The 26,105-nt window shown below is 37.0% G+C and overlaps 1 protein-coding gene across 3 annotated transcripts in view; it reads left to right on the top strand.

Annotated features, from left to right (window-relative positions):
* RTCA (RNA 3'-terminal phosphate cyclase) overlaps positions 1 to 26,105 on the top strand; it is a 46,366-nt gene continuing 20,261 nt past the window's right edge. Inside the window, exons 1-8 of one of the 3 annotated variants that reach the window (XM_081308859.1) lie at positions 1 to 199; positions 301 to 401; positions 811 to 954; positions 3,883 to 4,006; positions 6,806 to 6,864; positions 8,579 to 8,720; positions 8,987 to 9,111; positions 11,029 to 11,087. In XM_081308859.1, coding sequence (XP_081164985.1) covers positions 155 to 199; positions 301 to 401; positions 811 to 954; positions 3,883 to 4,006; positions 6,806 to 6,864; positions 8,579 to 8,720; positions 8,987 to 9,111; positions 11,029 to 11,087 — 799 coding nt within the window. In that variant the 5' untranslated portion in view covers positions 1 to 154. Of the gene's footprint in view, positions 200 to 300; positions 402 to 795; positions 955 to 3,882; positions 4,007 to 6,805; positions 6,865 to 8,578; positions 8,721 to 8,986; positions 9,112 to 11,028; positions 11,088 to 26,105 lie in introns of all 3 variants that reach the window. The other 2 variants (XM_081308858.1, XM_081308860.1) reach the window with 2 other exon arrangements.

Genomic DNA, 26,105 nt, shown 5'->3' with positions numbered 1-26,105 from the left:
CAGAGGATCGGGTTTCCCGGGAGGCTCCGCTGCTTCCGCTTTCGCGGAGAACTCGGCCACCCTGGGCGGGGATCGAAGTTTCAGAGCTGCGGGGCGTTTATTCTTTCTGCAGCAAAGGCGTTGTCGCAGTGGGCCAGGCCCTAGGGCGCCCGCCATGGCGGGGCAGCGGGTGGAGGTCGACGGCGGGATCTTGGAAGGGGTGAGTGTGCAGCCGGAGGCCGAGCGGCTGGGCGCTAGTTGGGGACCCGAGCTTTCGCGGCCGACGTTCTTACACCTTCTCTTCGCCCCCCATCGTTCCAGGGCGGCCAGATCCTCAGGGTCTCCACCGCCCTCAGCTGTGTCCTGGGCCTCCCCTTGCGGGTGCAGAAGATCCGGGCGGGCCGCAGCACGCCAGGCCTGAGGTAATCGCGGCGGCAGAGAGCTGGAGGGTGGAGTCGGGGGTCGCGGGGCCGGGCTGCGAGCGCGCGCGTCGCCGACAATGGTGGTCTTGAGTGTAGGTCGGGAGGTCGCGGTCGGTCGGCCGCGGGTCCTGAGGGGTGGCCCTTGGACCTCCTTGTCGAGACAGTGGCCAGATTGTGCGGTCGTTTATAGCCAAAATAAGGAGTCTCAAAGAAACCCTTAAAGTGATGCCTACTAGGAGGTAGTCTAAGTGCATAAAAACCGAAGAGGTAGCTCCGACGCTGAGGATGGGGCACTTATTGTGGTTAGATCTTGCTGTTTCCTTGCCGTTGCAGTTTTATAAATATCATAAAATGTGGGGATATAGGCAGTCTGAATGCACACGTTTTGATGCAGTATTATGACCTGAAGGCCTCAACATTTATCTGGACTGGAAATGATTCGAGATTTGTGTGATGGGCAACTGGAGGGGGCAGCAATTGGTTCAACTGAAGTAACCTTCACACCAGAGAAGATCAAAGGTGGAATCCACACAGCAGATACCAAGACAGCAGGGTATGTATACCTTGAGATCTGTTTAGGTATGGGTTTTGCATTAAGATCTAGGTTCTACCACTTACTATGCAAGTTGCTTAACCTCTTTGAACTTCAGTTTTCTCACTTCTTTTTTTTTTTTTTTTTTAGTTTTTCATCAGGTTAAATTTTTTTCTTTTTTAAAAATTTTTTATTTTAATTTGTTATATATGACAGCAAACTGCATTACAATTCATATTACACATATAGAGCACAATTTTTCATATCTCTGGTTGTATACAAAGTATATTCATACCATTCGTGTCTTCCTACAGGTACTTAGGGTAATGATGTCCGTCTCATTCCACCATCTTTTTTACCTCCTTGCCCCCTCCCTTCCCCTTTCTCCCCTTTGTCCTATCTAGAGTTCCTGTAATCTTCCCATGTTCCCCCTCCCAACCCCAGCCGCCTCAGTTTTCTTACTTCTAAAGTGTAAATAAAATACCTTTGACATTAAAGACAATGAATGTAAAATTTGGGCACCTAATTGAAATGTTATCTTGTATGTAGTATGATATAGCATTTTTATTATTATTTAGAAGTTGAGTGTCACAAATTGACTTCAGTTTTTACTTTCAGTATTTGCATTATAGCTCAAGTTCTTTTCTTACAGTTAATTATAAACCATAGTCTACTACTTTCTTTTTTTATTATTATTTTTTTTTAGGTGTAGTTGGACACATCACAATGCTTTTATTTTTGTGTGGTGCTGAGGATCGAACCAGGGTCTTGCCCGTGCTAGGCGAGCACTCTACCGCTGAGCCACAATCCCAGCCCCATAGTCTACTACTTTCAATGTGGATATTTTTATTGCTTTGTGTGTGTGTGTGTGGTGGTGGGGGGGTGCTGGTCCAACTCATGGCCTTGTGCACACTTAGCTCTACCACTAAGCTATCTACCCCAGCCCTCTGTTGTCTTCTAAGATATACTTATGCAACTCTACTTAGAAATTTTTGGATATAATCCTGATTTTTTTCCCCCACTGGGAGATGAATATTTAACAATTAAATTGATCCTTGATAACTTTCTAAGTGCTTCTCCCTTTATTGACAAAATGTGGATAGTAGTTAATTCCTCCCCCCATCCCCCCACTTAGTGATAGGGATTGAACCCAGGAATGCTCTGGGTTGGCACTCTAAGCTACTCTAGTCCTTTTTGGTTTTAGTTTTGATACAGGGTTTTCTTAAGTTGTCCAGGCTGACCTTGAACTTGTGATCCTCCTGCTTCAGCCTTCTGAGTTGCTGGTATGCTGCTGCACCTGGCTAGCAGTTAATTTTCATGTTACTTCTCTAATCTATTTGACTGGTCGCTTTTTTTGTGTGTGTATGTGGTGCTAAGGATTGGACCTATTGCCTCATGCATAGGCAAGTGCTCTACCACTGATCTCCATCCTTAACCCTTTTTATCTATTAGAAGACAATAAAGCGGTAGGGAGCATATCACTAAACTGTCCAGGCTTACCTCAATTTCAAATCCTCCTGCCTCAGCCTCCTGAGTAGCTGGAATTACAGGCATGTGCCACCATGCCTGACTTTAGCCTTGATTGTGATTACAGGACCATGTGTTTTCTCAAGTGTCTACTTTATCTACTATTCCTTACTCTTCTCAGATTAAGGTTTTCTTTAGTGTTTTTAGAATCTGATTTTATTGGGGAGAAATTAAATATTTGTTGGATCACTTAAAGAGGATCAATGAGTTGAATAGGTATAAAACTATGATTAGTAGTTAACTAAACATTTCCAAGCCCTTTTCTTCCAATTCTAAATACTTTAACAGTCAATAAATATTTATTAATCAGTCAAACTTATTACCAGTGATAGAGACTTTCTAGTTCAGTATGTATGGGCCTTTGTTTTAAGAAAGTAAAGATCTTTCTTTTGGTATGTAAAAGCTATATTGGATTGCATTTCAAACTATGATCTACTTATGAGTATTATTACTTTCTCTGTAGAGAAGGGTGATAACAGCTCATTTAGAAAATCTGACCAAATTTTTTATTTTATAAAATACTTCATGTTCTATGTTCATTTATTGTGATTTCTCACATTATTTGACTATATGGACAGAACTTTTCCATGTGAAATACTCAGCTTTTAGTCTTTGTAAATTATTTTTCTTTGATATTAAACTCTATGTGAGAGAAATTACATAGATCCCTCCCCCATTTTCCAACTTTATTGAAGTGTAGTTTATAAATAAAATTATGAAGGTATATATCATTGTATTTTGATATATATTTATATTGATAAATAATTACCAGTCAAGCTAAATAACATTTTCATCACCTTTCGTAATTACCTTTCATATGTGTGTATGTGGTAAGAATACTTAAAATCTGCTGTCTTACAAAATTTCAAGTAAGGCATTACATCTTAACTTGATATTTTGAACAGTGCCTTATGCATGATAACTCAGATAGAAACAGTTGAATATTTCTAGATATTGACTTTTTTGAATGCATTTTCATAAATTGCTATTTTCAAGAATCCTTTTATTTAAAAAAATTGAAGATGGTTTTATTATTTTATTTATTTTTTTGTAAAGAAAAGGGTCAGAACTTAGTCAAGATCACCCATCTAATGTAGTGATGTGCTTTAGTCTTGAATTCAGAGGTTTGCTTATCTTTTTTTTTTTTTTTTTAAATCATGCTATATAGGAAACTAGGACCTCATTCATGCTAGGCAAGCACTGAATCAAGGTACATCCCAGCCCGTTTGCTTATCATTAGAAGCAATTCTTTGTACTGTGAAATACTTTCTTTAAGATTCAGGATTTTACAATTCAGAAACAAATCTCTTTTAACTTTACATTTAGCTATGCTTCAACTAAGTAATGTAATAAATTATAATTCAGCTTTTTTTGAAACTTTGAAAAGATAGTGCAGTTAAGCCTGTTTTGCCTTCTCCTTAGGAGTGTGTGCCTCTTGATGCAGGTTTCAATGCCATGTGTTCTGTTTGCTGCTTCTCCATCAGAACTTCATTTGAAAGGTGGAACTAATGCTGAAATGGCACCACAGATCGACTACACAGTGATGGTAAGGGTTTTTGTTGTTAATGACATACTGAGATGATCTCATATATACTTCTGAATATCTATTCTCTATTTAAATATATTCTGAATATTTTGTGTATGTTGCTCTTTATTCATGATGTCTAGTTCTGCTGTAGGAGAGAGTGGGAAATTGTTTATTTTAGACTTTGTATTATATTTTAGAATAGTATTTATAGTGAATTTTAAAAAAACCAAATGTGATTATTATATAAATTATGTCAGTTATTAGGTAAATCCACTACTTTATAAATATAGGAATTATGATTTAGAAGGGAACTCAAAAAAATTTCTAAATGATAATATTTAATGCTGGCGTGCTTATACAACTCATGGGAAAGGAGAGTAGTACAGGTTGAGCATCCCTAACCAGAAAATTTAAAATAGAGAATGCTCCGAACTCTAAAACTTTTTGAACACCAACCTGGTGCCACAAGTGGAAAATTCTCCACTTGACTTCATGTGGTAGATTGCAGTCAAAACAAAAGATAGACTAAAAATGTTGTATAAAATTACTTTTGGGTTATGTGTATAAGGTGTCTATGAAACAAATAAATTTTGTATTTTGATTTGGATCTCATCCCCAAGATATCTTATTATGTTCATGTACATGTAAAATTGAAAACAGTCAGAAACTCAAAACTCTTCTGATCATGAGCATTTTGGAAAAGGGATATTCCAAGTTTATTGTGGCATAATTCCTTACAATTAAATTCACCCTTTTTAATGTGCAGTTTGATGATTTTGGATAACAAACATTTATCTGTAAACCAACCACCACAATAAAGATATATAATACTTCCATTACTCTAAAAATTCCCTTATCCCCGTATCAGGCAGTCCTGTCCCACAGTCCCTTGGCAACCACTTTTCTGTTTTCAGTCATAGTTTTGCCTTTTTTTTTTTTTTTTTTTTTTTTTTTTTAAGAATTTCATGTAGGGTAGAGAGAGAAGATGGGAGGGGAGGGGAGGGGGGATAGTAGAGGATAGGAAAGGTAGCAGAATACAATATATGGCATCATGTAAAAATGTGGATGTGTAACCGATATGATTCTGCAATCTGTATTTGGGGTAAAAATGGGAGTTCATAACCCACTTGAATCTAATGTATGAAATATGATATGTCAAGAGCTTTGTAATATGATATGTCAAGAGCTTTGAACAACCAATAAAAAAAAAAAAAAGAATTTCATGTAAAGGAATAATACTGTTATGTAGCCTTTGAGTCTAGTTTTTCATTCGCCTTAGTAAACTTTAGACTCACAGTGTTACTTGTATTAGCAATAAAAACTAAATAGTAAGTATATGAATATGCCAGCTTGTTTATTTAATCATCTGTTGAAGGGCATTTGAGTTGTGTCCAGTTTGGGGCAATTATTATTTTTTCTGCAGCACTGGAGATTAAACCCAGGGGTTCTGTACCACTGAGCTATACCCCCAGCCCTTTTTATTTTTTGAGACTGGTCTCTCTAATTACCCAGGCTGACCTTGAACTTTTCATTCTCCTGCCTCAGCCTATCGAAGCACTGGGTTTACGGGTGTGTACCACTGTACCTGGCAGTTTTTGGCATTTATGAATGAAGTTGGTGCCAACATTTATGTTTAAGTTTGGCTTAAACATAAATTTCCAGTTCTTTTGTATACTTAGAAGTAGGATTTCTGGGTTATTATAGTAAGTACATGTGTAAATTTATGAGAAACTGCCAAAACTTGTGGCATCCAAAATAGTTATGCTATTTTGTTCAGCTTTTTCAATAGTCTATTATGAGAGTTCCAGCTGTTCACCATCCTACCCAGCACTTGACATTCTTAGGTTTTTATTTTTAAAATTTTTCTGCTTCTTTTTTTTATGGTAGTGGGAACTGAACCCAAGGCCTCACATATGCTAGGCAAGCACTATACCACTGAGCTATACTCCTAGGCCTGCCCTTTTTTTTTTAACCAAAGTTTAGTAACATCTATACCTCCTGCATACTATGGAGAAAACCTAGAAAAATGAGTAAATCTCTAGGGTAGATCTTACAAGTTGCCTTAGACTTCAGGATTAAATATTGTCTTTCTCTGAAATATTGCCAACCTAATGGATAGTATAATATATTTAAAGTCAGTGTTATAGATCATATAATGAAAATTAGTTTCTCTTTAGTTAGTAATTCCACTTCAAGCAAACTATCCTAATAAAATAGTACAAAATGTAGCAAAAGGTGAATGTTAAAGGATTTGAGTAGAGAATTAATGTATATCATTATGTAATCATGAAAACTTAGGAAATGGTTAAATAAGTAATGCTCAAATGCCATGCATTTGTTTAAGTTTTATTTCGGAAGAATTTTTATTGTGTCAGAAAAATGCTTACACTTATAATGTTAAGTGGAAGAAATAAGAATAAAACATTTTATTTGCAGTGAGATTTCAGCTTTATAAAAAAATTGAGAGGGCAGAATAAAGTGTTGTTCACCAGTGCCCCTACTTTTTTTACAGTGTACTGAGAAGGGTCAGTAATGGTTTCTGGAGTAGAATAAACACTGGGTTCAAGTATTCTGAGTTCTGAATTTTTTTTCTCATTAGACTTGCACGGCCCTGATTTATTAAATGTTAAACTTTTAAATTTAGCGAATACGAGTTTTTTTTTCACTTGAAAAATGGAACTAGTCTATATATTTTGATACTACAGTTTACTTATAACACTCAATTACTAATTCAGTACAGAGCACTTTTCATTTAATAATTATACTTGTTGAATCAGTGAATATTGGTGGTTGCAATAACAATTGATTTTTTTTCAGGTCTTCAAGCCAATTGTTGAAAAATTTGGTTTTAATTTTAATTGTGACATCAAAATGAGGTAAGTTACTTATTTCTTTGCCTTTTCCATCTATTATTATGGTAAATTAGCATAGTGGAAAATTTAGACCTTGGAGAACTAATACACTTAATATATTACCTTAAAACATTTCTTGTCAAATAATTGTACTTTACAGCTTAAGAACAGTAAGCTGCAAGGGTGTGGAGCCTTGAAAGCAACTACATGTGATATTTACTTGTTTCTTGGGAGAAATATTTTCAAGGGAATTTCCACATGAAAGCATCTTCATGTCTAATGTTATCCATGCACAGATTAAATGGTCAAGTTGTGCAGACACTTGAGCCAGGCACTGTAGGGTCATAAAAAGATTCTCTTCTATAGTGTGATCAGAATTATTTTTTTAAGAAGCACATTGGGCATTTGGGTTTTTTCTTTTTTTAAATCATTTTTAGTTGTAGATGGACACAATACCTTTATTTTATTTCTTTATTTTTATGTAGTGCTAAGGATTGAACCCAGTGCCTTACATATGCTAGGCAAGTGCTCTACTGCTGAACCCCAGCCCCAGCCCCATTTGGGTTATTTCTTTGGTCTTCTTCTGTTATACAATGGCAAGGTTAAATTTCTTGGCATCTCATTTAAGTGCATTGCAATCTTGCTCCAATTTGCCTTCCTAGCTTCATCTTCTTTCTCCTTTATTTCAACTTGTCCTACATTCTAACACCACAATTACATGCTATTCCTTGAACATACTTTGTATCTTTGAAGTTCACATCTTTGTGTTATTCTTTTTCTGTTCTAAAAAATGGGAAATCCTGTTTTTTCTAAATAAAATTTGTGATTTCCTGTATGAACTCTCTGTGGCTGTACCTCTATCAGAATCCATATTTGCACTTCTGTTGTGATCCTCCTTACATCCTGTGTTGTATTCTAGTCAACTGTATAAGGTACCATTGCCCTATTAGATGGAGAACTGCTTGAGGATAGGCACAGTGTCCTTCTCAGCAGCTGAAATGGAATAAATGACTATGAATAATTGAGTTTAGATTCTGTTAGTGTCAGGTATTTATAATCATCAGCTATTTATTTGAGTTCCTACTGTGTACCAAACATTGGGTTAGGACCTGGAAAATAGTAGGAACAAAACAACTCCAGATATCAAGGAACCTATGTTTTAAAACAAACTTGTCAAATAGAACTTTCTACATTGAGAAATGTTCCCTATCTATGCTATCCAGTATGGTAGTCACTAACCAAATGTGACTACAGGGCACTTAAAACATGGCTAATGCAATTGGGGAATTGAATTGATTTCTAAACTGTGTTTAATTTTATTTGCTTCTTTGTTTTTATTAAAACTTTTTTTTTGTTTTTTAAAGGAAGCAGCGATATGCTTCATTGCCCAGACTGTCCATGAACTCATAGGCCCAGAGGATCTCCTGCCTCAGTCTCTTTGAGTAGGAGTATCTGGGACTGTGGGAGAATGCTGCCACACTTGGCTTGGGGCTGGCAATTGAACTCAAAGCCTCATGCATGCACCACTGAGCTATACCTCCAGCCATAAATTTTATTTCACTGTAATAGTCACATGCAGCTTGAAGCTACTATATTGAACAGTCCAGACCTAAGATATGATTTAGAACTTTTTCATGAATTGCATATTTGGCTACCATTCACATGATTTTAATATAATATTGTGCTTTATTTTTGTCATGCAATTAGTTTATGTGGATATTTATCACACTTTTTATAGGGGCTATTATCCAAAAGGTGGTGGTGAAGTGATTGTTCGGATGTCACCAGTTACACAGTTGAACCCAATAAATTTGACTGATCGTGGCTCTGTGACTAAGATATATGGAAGAGCTTTTGTTGCTGGTGTTCTGCCATTTAAAGTAAGTTGTCTAAATGTTCTTAGAAGTGTGTGCATGCCTTGGTAAGTATCATCTAAATTTTGAAATTATTAGGACTTATTTTTTAATTCATCTTTTCATTAAAAATTTTCTTCAAATTCAGTGCTCGCTCTCTAGAAAGTCAAGTTTTAAAATGATACATATAAAAATTAATTATTTTATGTGCCTTTAAAGGCTTGGAAACCATCGTTCAAATAATCAATAGTTAATATTGTATCATTTTGGTTTTTTCTATCTTGCCAAAATAGGTAGCAAAAGATATGGCAGCAGCAGCAGTGAGATGCATCAGAAAGGAGATCAGAGATCTATATGTTAACATCCAGCCTGTTCAGGAACCCAAAGACCAAGCATTTGGCAATGGAAATGGAATAATGTGAGAAAATATACTTTCTTAGACATCGATTGAGAGCCCTGAAATAGTTACTGTGTTGGTTAGCTTTCCATTGTTATGATGAAATACCTGAGGTTAACAATTTAAAAGGAGAAAAGATTTATTTTAGTTCACGGTTTCAGAGTTTTAGTCCATGGTTGCTTGGCTTCATTGTTTTTGGGTCTGTGGTGAGGCAGAATATCAAGGCAGGGAGTGCTTGATGGACTAAAGCTTCTCACCTCATTTTCATCAAGAAGCAAAGTGAGAGAGGGAAAGAAAGAGGAAGGGGCTGGGCTCCAGTATCCCCTTGAAGGGCATGCCCCCCTTAACCCAACTTCCTTCTGCTAGGCCCCACCTCCTAAAAGTTCTACCACCTCTCACTAGCATCATCAATTAGCCACCAAGCTTTCAACACATGGTCTTTGGGGGACTTTTAAGATTCAAGCCGTGAGTGACTGTTATCTTATTTAAATTAAAGATTTCAAGTTTTTGTGCTCATTTGATAGTTTTAAGAAGACATGTTTTAAAGGGGATTTCTACCTAAAAACAACAATATGATGAATTAAGATGATTTTCTGAATTTTTTCTGAGGATGTTTTGCCTCTTACTACTCTGTAAGATCCTTTTCACTTATATAATTAGCCCTCTGTATTCATGGGTTCTGCATCCATGGATTCAAATGACCAATTTAAATTTGACCAGATTAAAAAATAACTTTAAAAAAACCAAAACTGAGTACAGTGGTGCATACCTATAATTCCAGCAGCTTGGGAGGCTGTGGCAGGAGGATCAAGAGTTCAAAGTCAGCCTCAAAAAAAGTGAGGTACTAAGTAACTCAGTGAGATCCTGTCTCTAAATAAAATACAAAATAGGGCTGGGGATGTGCCTCAGTGTGTGAGTGCAATCCCTGGTACCGCCCCCCCTTCCAAAAAAAAAAGGAAAGAAAGAAATGAAATTGTGTCTATACTAAACATTTTTTTTATCATTCCCTTTTTTATCATCAAACACTTTTTTCTTATCATTCCCTAAACAATATAGCTTAACAACTATTTATATATTGTGTACATTGTATTTGGTATTATAAGTAATCTAGGGATAATTTAAAGTAATAGAGGACATGTGTAGGTTGTATGTAAATACTATGCTGGTTTATATAAAGGACTTGAACATCCTTGGATTTAATCTACCATGGGGATCCTAGAATCCATCCTCCTGAATACTTAGGAGTGAACTTAAATGTTAAAGGTAATCAGAAGTTAGGCTTTGAAGGTGATCCTAAGAGAAATGTTTTTAGTTGCTTAAAATACCTCAACTCTGAAATTAACTCACAATGGTAAAGATTGCCTTAATAAAGGAATATGATTATTAGTGTTACTCCAATTAGAAGTTATGGTTTTTTGTGTTATAAAAATGCTTTGATATTTTTGGATTGTAAAAGTTATTTTTTGTAGATACTTACATTTCAAATTCTCTTATTCAGAGTTTCTGTTAAAGGGTTTAAACTGAATGCTTGCTTTAATAATGTAATGCTATCTAAAAACTATAGAATAAAACCTAAAGTCCTTACGTAAAGACATTTTTTATTAAAAGAAAATTATAAAATACTGTATAGTACTGTGTGAAATGGTACCACTTTGCACCAAAAATATGATAACTTCCAGGGATACGGACAGGTGGTGGCATCCTTAATCTATGAGTGAACTAGAATTAGATGTGACTTCTCCCATTCTAGCCCTGAAGGATATTATTGGCTGATGGAGAATGTTAATCAGACTACTCTGTGTAGGAAGAATTTCACCATTGCAGTGTACTGGCCATGTGTCATTTTGTCTATTTAACACTGTTCTTCTGTGTCTTATTTACTATAATTTTAGAATGTTTGTAGCCTAAGAGTAATACTTGTTTTCTCCCTATATGTAGAATTATTGCTGAGACATCCACAGGCTGTTTGTTTGCTGGATCATCGCTTGGGAAACGAGGTATAATTAAATGAAAGTGGGTCCATAGTTCTTACTGCTACTAAAAATTAATTATCTGTCAGGATTGAAATGTTATAGGGAATGATGGATGACAGGTTTAAAAGGCTACTGTTAACTAATTTTTAAAAAAATTTTAGTTGTAGATGGACATAATACCTTTATTTATTTTTACTTTTTATGTGGTGCTAAGGATTGAACCAAGTGCCTCAAACATGCAAGGCAAGCACTTTGCCACTGAGCTACAACCCCAACCCAGTTAATTAATTCCTAGAGTCAATTAAACTTTAAGTCTTTCTCCTATTTTTATACTTTGAAAATTTTTAGACCTATAAGAAAAGTTGAGTGACTAATTCAACTAGTCATCTACACACCCTCTCCTAGATTCATTAGTTGTGAACATTTGGTTGTGTGGTATGTGTGCTTCTGAACTGCTTCAATGTAAGTTATAGACACCGTGCCTTACTCCTGAATACTGCAGCATATAATAGATTCAAAAACAATATCAAGTATTGTTTTATTTTTAAACATTTATTTTTTAGTTATAGGCGGACACATATCTTTATTTTATATTTATGTGGTGCTGACGATTGAACCCATACCACAACCCTAACCCCCACAGTATTGTTTTTATACCTGAAGAATTTGTCTATGATATGCAGACACACCAGATGTGTTGTCTCCAAAATATTCTTTAGAGCAATGTGATATAGTTTTGAAGTACAAAATACTTTCGCATTTTTTTTTTTCCGTTCATGATACTGACATTTTTGAAAAGTCTAGGCCATTTTCTTTCTTTTAGGCGATTTTCTCACAGAATTTCCCACAATTAGGATTTTTCTGATTATCTCATGATTAGATTATTCATACCAAATATTTTTTAGTAACAATATTGCATCAGTGATTTTGTGTCTGTACCACTACATTGCATCAAAGGGCATGTAAAGTCATTTTGCCCTTTATTGGTAAGGCTGAATGTGATCACATGGTTGAGGAGGAGTCCTCCAGATCTGCTTGCTATAAAGGTTCCTTTTCCTTTTACAATCATTAAATAGTCTGGGATAATACTTAGAGACTATCTGATATTCTGTTTTCATACAACTTTCATCCAGTGGTCTTAAGATCTATTGATGTTTCTTCCTTTATCAGTTATTACACTGATGATTAGAAAGTACTGAATATTTGGAGGAAAAATAAATCTGTTTTAAGATTGGCATATTAAGAAGAGGAGATGCATACATTTGTTTGTTTGTTACCCAGGGGCACTTTACCACTTAGCTACATTTCCAACTATTTTATTTTGAGACAGGGTCTTGCTGAGTTGCTAAGGCTGGCCTTGAATCTGTGATCCTCCTGCTTCATCCTCCTGAGTCGTTGGGATTACAGTGTGCATCACTGCATCTGGTGGTTAACATTTAAAGTTTTGCTAGTCAGGCAACTTCTAGTTATTTATGGTAATTAATTGCTTCATCCTACTTTGTAGCATCTTTTTTTTAATATTTATTTTTTAGTTGTATTTGGACACAATACCTTTATTTTATTTATTTATATGTGGTGCTGAGGATCAAACCCAGGGCCTTGCATGTGCTAGGTAAGCACTTTGCCGCTGAGCCACAACCCCAGCCCTACTTTGTAGCATCTTTTAAAAATGCTTATGCTAGCCAAGCATGGTGGCATCAACCTGTTGTCCCAGATACTCAGGAGACTGAGGCAGGAGGATTACAGGTTCAAGGACAGCCTGGGAAATTTAGTGAGATCCTGTCTCAAAACCAAAATAAAAATGCTTCCACTAGCTGTGCTGTTTAACCTCATTATTAACTATTGAATACAAAATAAATTCAGATGATTTTAGCTTGCTAGATGATTCGATCTGTACACTATACATCATATAATTAACATAATAGAAGAAGTAAAATCAACATCTCTCTGGGTATGATGTGCAGGCCTATAGTTACTCAGGTTCCTGAGTGAGGCAGGAAGATTCTTAAAGCCTACAAGTTCAAGACCAGCCTGCGTAACATGGTGGGACCCCCATCACTAAAAACAAAGGGAAAAAAAATCAAAATCTCCAATCAACTCACATAATGAGTTCTGTCTAAATCTCTGCTGTTCACAGTGTGGATGGGAGGCAACAGGAAATCACTATCATCTGGGAGTTTTGTTAGAAATACAGATATGGGGCCTAACCCAGACCTATTTGAATCTGTGGAGGGTGGAGGTATGGCTCAGTGGTAAAGTCCTTGCCTAGCATGTGTGAGGCTCTGAGTTTGATTCCCTGAAAGTGAGACCTAAGAATTTGTTTTAACAAGTTCTCCAGGTACTTCTAAAGTATCTTGAAGTTTGGGAAGTATTGATCTAAAATATATACTAGTATGTATTTACTACCTATTAGGCGCAGTGAGGAATCTGTGGATACTTAGCCACTGCATGCAATATCTACAAGTCTTGAGAAGCAAAAATAATGCAAATATAAAGCAGAGAGCAAGAGCAGACATATTATAGATAATAAGTATTTGATGGACATTGGGAAATTTGTGAGTTCTATTAGTTTTATTATTGGGTACCACAAATGTGCCAAGTACTATGTACTAATTATTTACAAGTGAGAGCTACTGTGCCTAACTGTTGACCTAGTCTGGTGGAGAAGACAGACCGGTGCTGATAGTGTTATCCCAGGGTACCATAGAGATAAATGCAAAGAAAGAAAAACTAATACTTCTTTGGAGAATGAGTAACTCCAATTCTGCCTTTTGCTATTCATTGATCTTTCATCAGGGGGATAAATAGAAGCCAGGAAGAAAAGTGAGAGCTAAGGTGAATTGGTGCAGCTATCATGGAAAATAGTAAGACATTCCTAAACAAACTAAAAAGACAATTGCCATGTAACCCCGCAGTCCCTTTTCTGAGTATATACCCAAAAGAAATGCAGTTGTCTCAAAGATTTATCTGTATTCCCATGTTCATTGAAGCATTTTTCATAATAGCCAGAATATGAAAACAACCAAATGTACTTCCATGGATGAATGAATAAAGAGACTGTGGTGTATATACACATCAAAATATTATTCAGCCTTAAAATAGGATGGATGTGGAGCAAAGTGAAATAAGCTAGATACAGAAAGAAAAATGTTGTATGATCTCACTTATATGTGGAATCTAAAAAAAGAAAAGATCAAATATATAGAGAGAAAGTAAGAGTGGTTTACCACGATGAGGTAACGGGGAGGAAATGGGGAGCTGTAGGTCAAAGGATACAGAATAATAGATCTGAAGAATGAACAAGTCCAAAAATCTGGTATACAACATGAGAACTATAGGTAATTATAGTGTATGGTAGTCAGGATTTTTGTTAAAGGAATAAATGATAGTTGCTCTTGTTTTAGGTGGGAGAATGGGTAACCAAGAGATGATATATTAATATGTTTCATTAAAGTAACCATTTTACTGTAAATGTATCTCAAAACATTGCCTTTATATTTAAAGGTATATCAGTATTTTAAAAATATATTTTTTAGTTGTAGATGGACACAATAGCTTTATTTTGTTTGTTTATTTTTATGTGGTGCTGAGGATTACACCCAGTGCCTCATAAGTAAGAGCAAGCACTGTACCACTGATCCACAACCCCAGCCCCTAAATATATATATATATATATATATTTTTTTTTTTGAGAGAGAGAATTTTAATATTTATTTATTTTTTCTTAATTCTCGGCGGACACAACATCTTTGTTTGTATGTGGTGCTGAGGATCGAACCCGGGCCGCACGCACACTAGGTGAGCGCGCTACCGCTTGAGCCACATCCCCAGCCCTATATATATTTTTTAACTATTTATTTTTTAGATGTAGATGGACACAACACAATACCTTTTTTATTTTTATTTGGTGCTGAGGATAGAACCCGGGTTTCGCCCGTGCTAGGGGAGCACTCTACTGCTGAACCACAATTTTTTAAAGTAAGCTAAGGAGCAGGGACATATTCTGTTAATATTTTTTGACAGAAAAAGATGTTTTTCTGTGCTTAAGTAACTGCACTATATAAGATAAGTACAGGGTCTGGGTAGGGGATGGAGGAATGGAGGATGATGAGAATAGAGAGGTCAACAAGGGCCAGATTTTTTTTTGCACTGGGGATTGAACCCAGAGGTGCTTTACCCGACCCCCCTTTTTTTGGGGGATTCTTGGGATTGAACTCAGGGGCACTTAACCACTGAGCCACATCCCCAGCCCTTTTTTTGGATTTTTTATTTAGAGACAGGTTCTCACTGAGTTACTTAGGGCCTCAATAAATTGCTTAGGATGGCTTTGAACTGAGATTCTTCTGCCTCAGCCTCCTGAGCCGCTGGGATTACAGGCGAGCCACCATGCCTGGCTTACCTGACCCTTTTTATTTTTTGAGACAGTGTCTCATTAAGTTGCTTGGGGTCTCACTAAGTTGCTGATGCTAGCTTTGAACTTGTGATACTCATGCCTTAACCTCCTGGGTCACTGAGATTTCAGGCATGCATCACCGTGCCAAGCTAAAGGCCATATTTTGAAGGGCTATAGGCTACATAAAGGAAATTCAAGTGTCATACTGAAAATATAAGGATTTTAAGGATGGATATGTAAGAGTCTGTTACAACTCAGATCAGACATGGAGAGATTTTGCAACAAGGAATGCAGTGACTGGTGCCAAAGACATTGAGTACTGATAATCAGGTATTTAAAAAGGTGAACAGTTTGTTGACCAGTTGGATATTGGAGGTATGGGAGGCATTGTGAAGAAAACATTCCAGGTGTCTTAGGTAACTGGGTACATTTAAATGTGTGAATATAGGAAGTAGAGTTAGTTTGTCACCATAGACAATAATTTTAGATATGTTGAATTGAGATTGTAAAGGGACCATAACCGTAATTTTAACGCATTGCAATATGTTAACCAGCCCTGAAATTTTTTCTCATATTCTGTCAATATTTTTTCTCACTTTGTCATATGAGATAATATTTACTTTGAAGTTGTCTTTGGATATCACACTTGCAAAGTGTTTAGTACTGATTTTTATACTTACCGTGTTTGAAGAAGATAGAGATGAGAACAACAGACTTGCTGACATTGACTGATTGTCCTCCCTTGTGTCAGGCACCTCAGTTAATGTCATTAGTGAATGCAAGGGCAACTTGGGGTCTTCCCTCTCTTAATCTAGGTTCTCTTTATATTAAGGATCTCAGAGATAATGTCATAACTACCATTATCCAGATCCCCTTTTATTTCTGATTTAAATTAACTAGAAAATTACTGGACCCTGAATCCTAATGTCTAAGTGTTATTACCAGAAGCAACTTCAGCTGGTTGTCAATGCCAGAATATGTGGTAGAGGCAGGAAGTTGTAGCTAGTCATGCTTTTGTAATTGTTTTAGTTACTAAAACAAAAAATTTTATCTTCCTTTTCTTATCTGTTACATAAGAGAATTAGCCTGGAGAATCCCTAAAATCCTAAATTTTAGACCTATTATTCTGTATAATGACCCTGGGCTTTCCTTATCTGAAAAATGGTAGTGGACCATGATCTGCACATAAGGATCAATTCCAACTTTACTTGATTGGATTGTGAACATAATGTAAGACTGAAGGACTGGAGGTGTAGCTCAGTGGAAGAGCACTAGCAAGGCCATGGGTTCAATTCCCAGCACTGAAGAAAGAAAAAGAAATGAATATTGTTGAATTTGTGTGTTGCTTGATTACTTTTTGGTTTGGGGGTTTTATTTTGGGTTTTGTTTGTTTGTTTTGGTAGTACTGGTGGTTGAATCCAAGGCCTAATAAGTGCTAGGCAAGCACTCTTCTAGTGAGCTACATTCCCAACCTTATTTGATTACTATTGTCTCTCAGTTAGTTATGTTTTTACTGTGGGAGCAAAACAATCTGCATTTCATCTGTACAGAAATTTACTTATAGAAAGCACTTTTCTTTCCTCATTCAGTATATGGTAGGTCATTCAGGGAATCTTCCCAGTGTCCTGAAGTAAGTCCTTTGGCCTTCTCTGTTCAGTCTGATGACGATTTTTTAAAGTTTTGTCCTTTTAATAAGCTAGAAGACACCCAAATCGTTGAATATGCATTTTAATTTCCTGTGTTTTATTTTTTTTTATTTTTATTTTTTTATTTTTTTTTATTTTATTTTTTTATTGGTTGTTCACAACATTACAAAGCTCTTGACATAACATACTTCATACATTGGACTGAAGTGGGTTATGAACCCCCAATTTTACCCCAAATGCAGATTGCAGAGTCACATCGGTTACACTTCCACAATTTTACATAATGTCCTATTGGTCATTGTTGTATTCTGCTACCTTTCCTATCCCCTACTATCCCCCCTCCCCTCCCCTCCCAACTTCTCTCTCTACCCCATCTACTGTATTTCATTTCTCTCCTTGTTTATTTTCCCATTCCCTCACAACCTCTTGTATGTAATTTTGTATAGCAATGAGGGTCTCCCTTCATTTCCATGCAATTTCCCTTTTCTCACCCTTTCCCTCCCATCTCATGTCTCTGTTTAATGTTAATCTTTTCTTCCTACTCTTCCTCCCTGCTCTGTTCATAGTTGCTCTCATTATATCAAAGAAGACATTTGGTATTTGTTTTTTAGGGATTGGCTAGCTTCACTAAGCATAATCTGCTCTAGTGCCATCCATTTCCCTGCAAATTCTATGATTTTGTCATTTTTTATTGCTGCATAGTACTCCATTGTGTATAGATGCCACATTTTTTTTATCCATTCATCTACTGAGGGGCATCTGGGTTGGTTCCACAGTCTAGCAATTGTGAATTGTGCTGCTATGAACATCGATGTGGCAGTATCCCTGTAGCATGCTCTTTTAAGGTCTTCAGGGAATAGTCCAAGAAGGGCAATAGCAGGGTCAAATGGTGGTTCCATTCCCATCTTTCCCAGGAATCTCCAAACTGCTTTCCAAATTGGCCGCACCAATTTGCAGTCCCACCAGCAATGTACAAGTGTACCCTTTTCTCCACAACCTCTCCAGCACTTGTTGTTGTTTGACTTCATAGTGGCTGCCAATCTTACTGGAGTGAGATGGTATCTTAGGGTGGTTTTGATTTGCATTTCTCTGACTGCTAGAGATCGTGAGCATTTTTTCATGTACTTATTGATTGATTGTATATCCTCCTCTGAGAAGTGTCTGTTCAGGTCCTTGGCCCATTTGTTGATTGGGTTATTTGTTATCTTATTGTCTAATTTTTTGAGTTCTTTGTATACTCTGGATATTAGGGCTCTATCTGAAGTGTGAGGAGTAAAGATTTGTTCCCAGGATGTAGGCTCCCTGTTTACCTCTCTTATTGTTTCTCTTGCTGAGAAAAAACTTTTAAGTTTAATTAAGTCCCATTTGTTGATTCTTGTTGTTAACTCTTGTGCTATGGGTGTCCTATTGAGGAATTTGGAGCCCGACCCCACAATTTGTAGATCGGATCCAACTTTGTCTTCTATCAGATGCAGAGTCTCTGGTTTGATATCAAGTTCCTTGATCCATTTTGAGTTAACTTTTGTGCATGGCGAGAGAAAGGGGTTCAGTTTCATTTTGTTGCATATGGATTTCCAGTTTTCCCAACACCATTTGTTGAAGATGCTATCCTTCCTCCATTGCATGCTTTTAGCCCCTTTATCAAATATAAGATAGTTGTAACTTTGTGGATTAGTCTCTGTGTCCTCTATTCTATACCATTGGTCCACCCGCCTGTTTTGGTACCAGTACCATGCTGTTTTTGTCACTATTGCTTTGTAATATAGTTTGAAATCTGGTATTGCTATACCGCCTGATTCACACTTCCTGTTTAGAATTGCTTTTGCTATTCTGGGTCTTTTATTTTTCCATATGAATTTCATGATTGCTTTGTCAATTTCTACAAGATATGCCGTTGGGATTTTGATTGGCATTGCATTAAACCTATAGAGAACTTTTGGTAATATCGCCATTTTGATGATGTTAGTTCTGCCTATCCATGAACAGGGTATGTTTTTCCATCTTCTAAGATCTTCATCAACTTCTCTCTTTAGGGTTCTGTAGTTTTCATTATATAAATCTTTCACCTCTTTTGTTAGGTTAATTCCCAAGTATTTTATTTTTTTTGAGGATATCGTGAATGGAGTGTTTTTCCTCATTTCCGTTTCCGAAGTTTTGTCGCTGATATACAGAAATGCCTTTGATTTATGCGTGTTGATTTTATATCCTGCCACTTTGCTGAATTCATTTATTAGTTCTAGTAGTTTCTTTGTAGACCCTTTTGGGTCTTCTAGGTATAGAATCATGTCATCTGCAAATAGTGATAATTTAAGTTCTTCTTTTCCAATTTTTATGCCTTTAATTTCTTTCGTCTGTCTAATTGCTCTGGCCAGTGTTTCGAGAACTATATTGAATAGAAGTGGAGATAGAGGGCATCCCTGTCTTGTTCCGGATTTTAGAGGGAAGGCCTTCAACTTTTGTCCATTCAGAATGATGCTAGCCTGAGTCTTAGCATAGATAGCTTTTACAATGTCAAGGTAGGTTCCTGTTATCCCTAATTTTTCTAATGTTTTGAACATAAAGGGATGCTGTACTTTGTCAAATGCTTTCTCTGCATCTATCGAGATGATCATATGGTTCTTATCTTTAAGTCTATTGATGTGGTGAATAACATTTATTGATTTCCGTATGTTGAACCATCCTTGCATCCCAGGGATGAATCCTACTTGGTCATGGTGCACAATTTTTTTGATGTGTTTTTGTATTCGATTCGCCAGAATTTTATTGAGGATTTTTGCATCTAGGTTCATTAGAGATATTGGTCTGTAGTTTTCTTTCTTTGAGGCGTCTTTGTCTGGTTTCGGAATCAGGGTGATGTTGGCCTCATAGAATGAATTTGGAAGAGCTCCCTCTTTTTCTGTTTCCTGAAATAACTTGAAAAGTATTGGTTTTAATTCTTCTTTAAAGGTTTTGTAAAACTCCGCTGTATATCCATCCGGTCCTGGGCTTTTCTTGGTTGGTAGTCTTTTGATGGCTTCTTCAATTTCATCCATTGATATTGGTCTATTCAAATTGTGTGTATCCTCCTGACTCAGTCTGGGCAAATCATATGACTTAAGAAATTTATCGATGTCTTCACTATCTTCTATTTTGTTGGAATATAGGTTTTCAAAATAATTTCTAATTGTCTTCTGTATTTCTGTAGGATCTGTTGTAATATTGCCTTTTTCATCCCGTATGTTAGTAATTTGAGTTCTCTCTCTTCTTCTCTTCGTTAGCATGGCTATAGGTCTGTCGATCTTATTTATTTTTTCGAAGAACCAACTTTTAGTTTTGTTAATTTTTTCAATAGTTTCTTATGTTTCAATTTCATTGATTTCCGCTCTAATTTTAATTATTTCTAGTCTTCTGCTACATTTGCTGTTGTTTTGCTCTTCCTTTTCTAGGGCTTTGAGATGAAGTGTGAGCTCATTTATTTGTTGGTTTTTTCTTTTTTTGAGGGATGACCACCAGGCGATGAATTTTCCTCTTAAAACTGCTTTCATTGTGTCCCATAGATTCCGATATGTTGTGTCTGTATTTTCATTTATCTCTAAGAATTTTTTAATTTCCTCCTTTATGTCTTCTGTAACCCATTGATCATTCAGTAACATATTGTTCATTTTCCATGTGATGTAGGATTTTTCCTTCCTTCTTTTATCATTGATTTCCAGTTTCATTCCATTATGATCAGATAAAATGCATGGTATTATCTCCACCCCTTTATATTTACTGAGGGTTGCCCTATGGCATAATATATGGTCTATTTTTGAGAAGGATCCATGTGCTGCTGAGAAAAAGGTATATCCATTTGATGATGGTTGATATATTCTATATATGTCAGTTAAGTCTAGGTTGTTGATTGTGATATTGAGTTCTATAGTTTCTTTATTCAATTTTTGTTTGGAGGATCTGTGCAACGGTGAAAGAGGAGTGTTGAAGTCACCCATAATTATTGTGTTGTGGTCTATTTGATTCTTGAACTTGAGGAGAGTTTGTTTTATGAATGTCGCAGCACCATTGTTTGGTGCATAAATATTGATAATTGTTATGTCTTGTTGGTGAATGGATCCTTTTAACAGTATATAATGACCTTCTTTATCCCTTTTGATTAACTTCGTCTTGAAGTCGATTTTATTCGATATGAGGATGGCCACTCCTGCTTGCTTACGAGAACTGTGTGCGTGGTATATTTTTTCCCATCCTTTCACCTTCAGCCTGTGTATGTCTTTTCCAATCAGATGTGTCTCCTGGAGGCAGCATATTGTTGGATTTGTCTTTTTAATCCATGATACCAGCCTATGTCGCTTTATTGGAGAGTTTAGGCCGTTAACATTCAGAGTTACTATTGATATATGGTTTGAACTTCCATCCATGTTTGAATGCTTATCCCTTTTTTTTTTTTAAATATTTAGTTTGTTTCTCCGTGATTATCTTTCCCCTCGCCCTCTGTCTTTACTGAGGCACTTCCCACTGATGGTTTTGGTTATTGTTTTTCATTTCTTCCTCGTGTAGTGTTTTGCTCAAAATGCTTTGCAATGCAGGTTTTCTGGCTGCAAATTCTTTTAACTTTTGTTTATCATGAAAGATCTTTATTTCGTTGTCATACCTGAAGCTTAATTTTGCTGGATACAGAATTCTTGGTTGGCATCCATTGTCTTTCAGTGTTTGAAATACATTGTTCCATGACCTTCTTGCTTTCAGTGTCTGTGATGAAAAGTCCGTTGTTAACCGTATTGGTTTACCCCTAAATGTAATCTGTCTCCTTTCTCTTGTAGCTTTTAATATTTTCTCTTTGTTCTGTATATTGGATATCTTCATAACAATGTGTCTTGGCGTTGGTCTACTGTGATTTTGTGTGCTCGGTGTCCTGTATGCATCTTCAATTTGTATATCTGTTTCCTTTTTTATTTCTGGAAAGTTTTCTGTAATTATTTCATTCAGTAGGTTTCTCATTCCCTTGGTGTGAATCTCTGTACCTTCCTCTATCCCGATGACTCGTAAGTTTGGTTTCTTTATGTTATCGCATAACTCTTGGATGATTTTCTCGTGATTTTTTACCAGCCTTTCTGAGTTGGCTAGACTCTTTTCAAGATGGTATATTTTGTCTTCATTATCTGACGTTCTGGTTTCTACTTGTTCCACTCTGTTAGTGATACTCTCAATTGAGTTTTTAATTTGGTTTATCGTTTCCTTCATTTCTAGAATTATTGTTTGATTATTTTTTATAATCTCTATCTCCTTATAAAGATGCTTAACTTCTTCTTTTAGCTGTTTATGTAACTCATTCTCAATGTGTTCTTTCGCTGCTTGAATTTGCTGTCTTGTATCCTCTTTGAGGTTCCATTCCATCTGTCTAAGGTGTTCCTTGAGGTCTTTATATGACCATTTTTCTGATGACTCTAGGTCCTCCTGAATATTTAGCCTGTCCTGCATTGCTTGTACTCCTCTTCTTCCTTGCTTCTTGAAGCTGCTCATGTTGCTTCTTGTTCTGGTTGACTGCTGGGTTACTGTTTATTCCTATAAATTTATTTGATGCTAGGGAGGAAAGGTATTAGAAGGGAAGGGAAGAAGTCACTAAGGAGAATGAGAGTAGGCAGGTAGAATTCAAGGAAGGGGGGATAAGAAAAATGAAAAGACAAAAGAAGAAAGAAATAGGAACTAAAAAAGAACAAAAATTTAAAAAAAATATTAATAATAATTAAAAAAATTAAAATTGAGATTAGAAGAGAAAGAAGAAAAAAAAGAGAAAAGAAAGAAAAAACAAGATAGAAAAATGAAGATGAAAGAAAAACCCCCAATCAGAAAAAAAAAAAAAACAAAACAAAAAAACAAAAACAAAAAAAAAAACAACAACAATAAAAAAGACTAATAAATGCCGTCTTAGAGTTTGATTAACTTCTCTTCCACTAGGTGGCGCTGTGCCCCCCAGGTCAAGTCTTTCCCGTCAGTACGCGGGAACCAATCACTGTGCAGCAGCTCCTCCCAGACTGGGCGAGTCTCCAATCCTGAGTGCCTAGGGCCTCCTCTTGTGTCCAAACACTTCCACTTTTCCTCTAGCCAGGCCCCTCTCACTACAATACTGACTACAGGCCAGGTCTGCTGCTCCCGGGAGCCCTGTTTTCATGAACGACTGGGCTCACTCCTCCAGATTGCCATTCCCTCAGACCCTAAGCTTGTAGAGCTTGGTGCTGAGAATCCTCAGCAAATTTTGCTTGCCCTCCGGTAGCCACACCCCCGTAGCTGGTGCAAGAGACCTCAGCAGCCAGCCCTGGCGGGAGCGGCAGTCCCGCAGCACCTCTGACTCCCTTGGGCTGGCTGTAGCATTCTCGGGAGAGCTGGGAGGGGCTCTTAAGGTTTCCCTGATGCGTGGAGAGGGAGAACCAGGAGACCACACACCTGCTGCAGCAGGCTTCAATGAAGTTATCTCCTCCGCCGCAGTCCTGCCACGCCAGCCCTCCGCCTCAGTGGTGTTCTCCGCAAACGGCTACAGTTCGCCTCCCCCTGCCGGGCTACCAACGCCACGGGCGGGTCCCCACTGTCACCCAATCCCCGCCTGGACCCTGCGGCCACTACCCACGAAGGCCCGGCAGGCATCCACCTCCGGGGAATGAGAAGTGCTGACCAGCCGCCTCAGCTGGATAGCTTAATGCTGAGTCGCAGCTGTCTGTCTCAGCTTTTCAGACGCGGTGGTGCGGGGCACGGACCATGGAGGGGCTTACTCACTTCCCGCCGCCATCTTTCTCCTCTCGCTATTTCGGGATGATGGCGGGGTGCTGGCTCGCTCTGTCCGGTGCGTCTCTGCCTCGAGCTCCCACGCCTCTCTCTGCCGCGGTTTCTACAGCATGCGCTGCCCTGTTGGCTCTCTCCGCCCCCGGCGTTCCCGGCTTCTCGCCGCACCGCGGCCCGGTCCGTGTCTTTATGGCTCGCGGCTCCAGCGGCGCCCGGGGCCGGGGAGGCGGCGCCCGGGGCCGGGGAGGCGACGGCCTGACTCCGGCAAGTCAATTTCCTGTGTTTTAAACCATTAAAGTTGAAACCTTTTTTTTCTAAAGAAACATGCAAAATATGAAAAGACTATTTGTCAATTAGGTAGAAAAGCATTAAAGTTTCAGAAAAAATTAAGATTTTGTTCTTTTTTGGGACAGCATAATACTACCAAACAATTCTATTTTCTTCATATGTTCAGTTGTCACAAGCTGTTAGTAATGACTGGTAATAATGTAGATCCATGCATACTATTATTCACTATCAAGGTGGCTGCGTAGGAATGAATAGGAATAGCTCTGAGAAATATTTTGCCACTTGACAGAAAATTTCAGTGTATGTTCTCTCTGGTCCAGGTTGAATATATCTGATATACTTGGATTTTGAATTTTTTCAGTATTTGTGTGTACATAGTATGATTTCTTGGGAATGGAACCCAAAACCAAATAACAAAATTCATTTATGTTTTATATATATATATCATCTACATATAACTTGAAGGTAATTTTATACAATATTTATAATAATTTTGTGCATAAAATAGCTTCTTGGTGTGAATTTTCTACTTTGGTATGTCAGTGCTCAAAAAGTTTTTAATTTTTGAGCATTTTGGATTTCAGATTTTGGGGGGTAAGAATGTTCAACATGTAAATTATAAATCCAGGACTTCTTTCTATCTTCCATCCCAGTTTTAGGCATCTTTCAAGGATTAGCTTAGGTCTTGTCTTCTCAAATTATTCTAGAACCTGTAATCTTTTTCTTCTCTGAAACTCCTTTTGGATATACAGTTTATACCCAAAAGTTTATAGAACTTAGCACTTAACTACCCTTTAATATATAAATACTTTTTATTTTCTTTCTTTTTCTTCTTTGTTAATGTTCCCTTAGGAAAAGAACAGGTAGCATTCGGTTCCTAATACTACCATTATTATTATTATTATTATTATTTATTTTTTAGTTTTTGGTGGACACAACATCTTTATTTTACTTTTATGCGGTGCTGAGGAACGAACCCAGCGCCCCACGCATGCCAGGCTAGCGCGCTACCACTTGAGCCACATCCCCAGCCCCTACCATTATTATTAATACCCTATTATATACTGGTCTTGGTAATAAGTACTTTATAAATATTATTTCTGATTTCTATAACTTTATAATATAGTTGTTAATCATCTTCATTTTTTAAAAGAGGAAAAGGAAGGGGCTAGTAGCGTACTCTGTAAGTCAAGAAACTGAGGATGTGGCTCAGTGGTACAGCACATACTTAACATATACAAGGCCCTGAGTTCATCACCTCAATCCCAGCAGCAAAGAAAAAAGTGAAGATTCTTACCAGAATTGAAATCATTCCATATATTTATATAAATTCTTGACCAATTGATGATATATATAAAAAAATAGTCTTTACTATGTTATTATTATAACTGCTATAAGGAAAAACTGAGTTAAAATTATGAAATTTCCACTTTTCTGGGAAATTTTACCAAGATACATGTAATCACATAAATTTGCAAATATAAAATAGAAACAAAATTAGCCACATTCTCATTTTTTAAGAGACATTTTCATTTGTAGCCGTGGATTTCTTTTAAAGTAGATAACCTTGACTGCAGCCTCAGCTGCTATATGTTGGGGATTATGATAGCTCAGGCTTCAGATTGTGAGAGAAAGTGAAGAGACAACAACATAACATTTTTAGTATTCTTTATTCTTTTTAAACAGGAGTTGAATTTTTCCCCTTTTTGAGAGATTCTTGGGGGATCTCTTTCTGATAATTGGCAAAATTGCTAAACAGAATGTGTGAATTCTATACATTCTCTGGCTTGTAAAGCTTGAGTTATGACACTTCTAAACTCTTAAGAACCACACCACATCATTTTGGACCTGCAGCTCTGGCATCCTCAGGGTTTGGGGTCCATCTTCATGTTTGTTTACCTTCAAAGACACAATTAAATGGCTTAGTTGGGTTTTGGTTTTTTTTTTTTTTTTTTTTTTAATAAA

The sequence above is a fragment of the Spermophilus citellus genome (genome assembly GCF_964194105.1).
Source record: "Spermophilus citellus genome assembly, chromosome: 9".
Classification (NCBI taxonomy): Eukaryota; Metazoa; Chordata; class Mammalia; order Rodentia; family Sciuridae; genus Spermophilus; species Spermophilus citellus.
The sequence above is the reverse complement of the archived record's forward strand: the minus strand, read 5'-3'. Positions and strand labels throughout refer to the sequence as shown.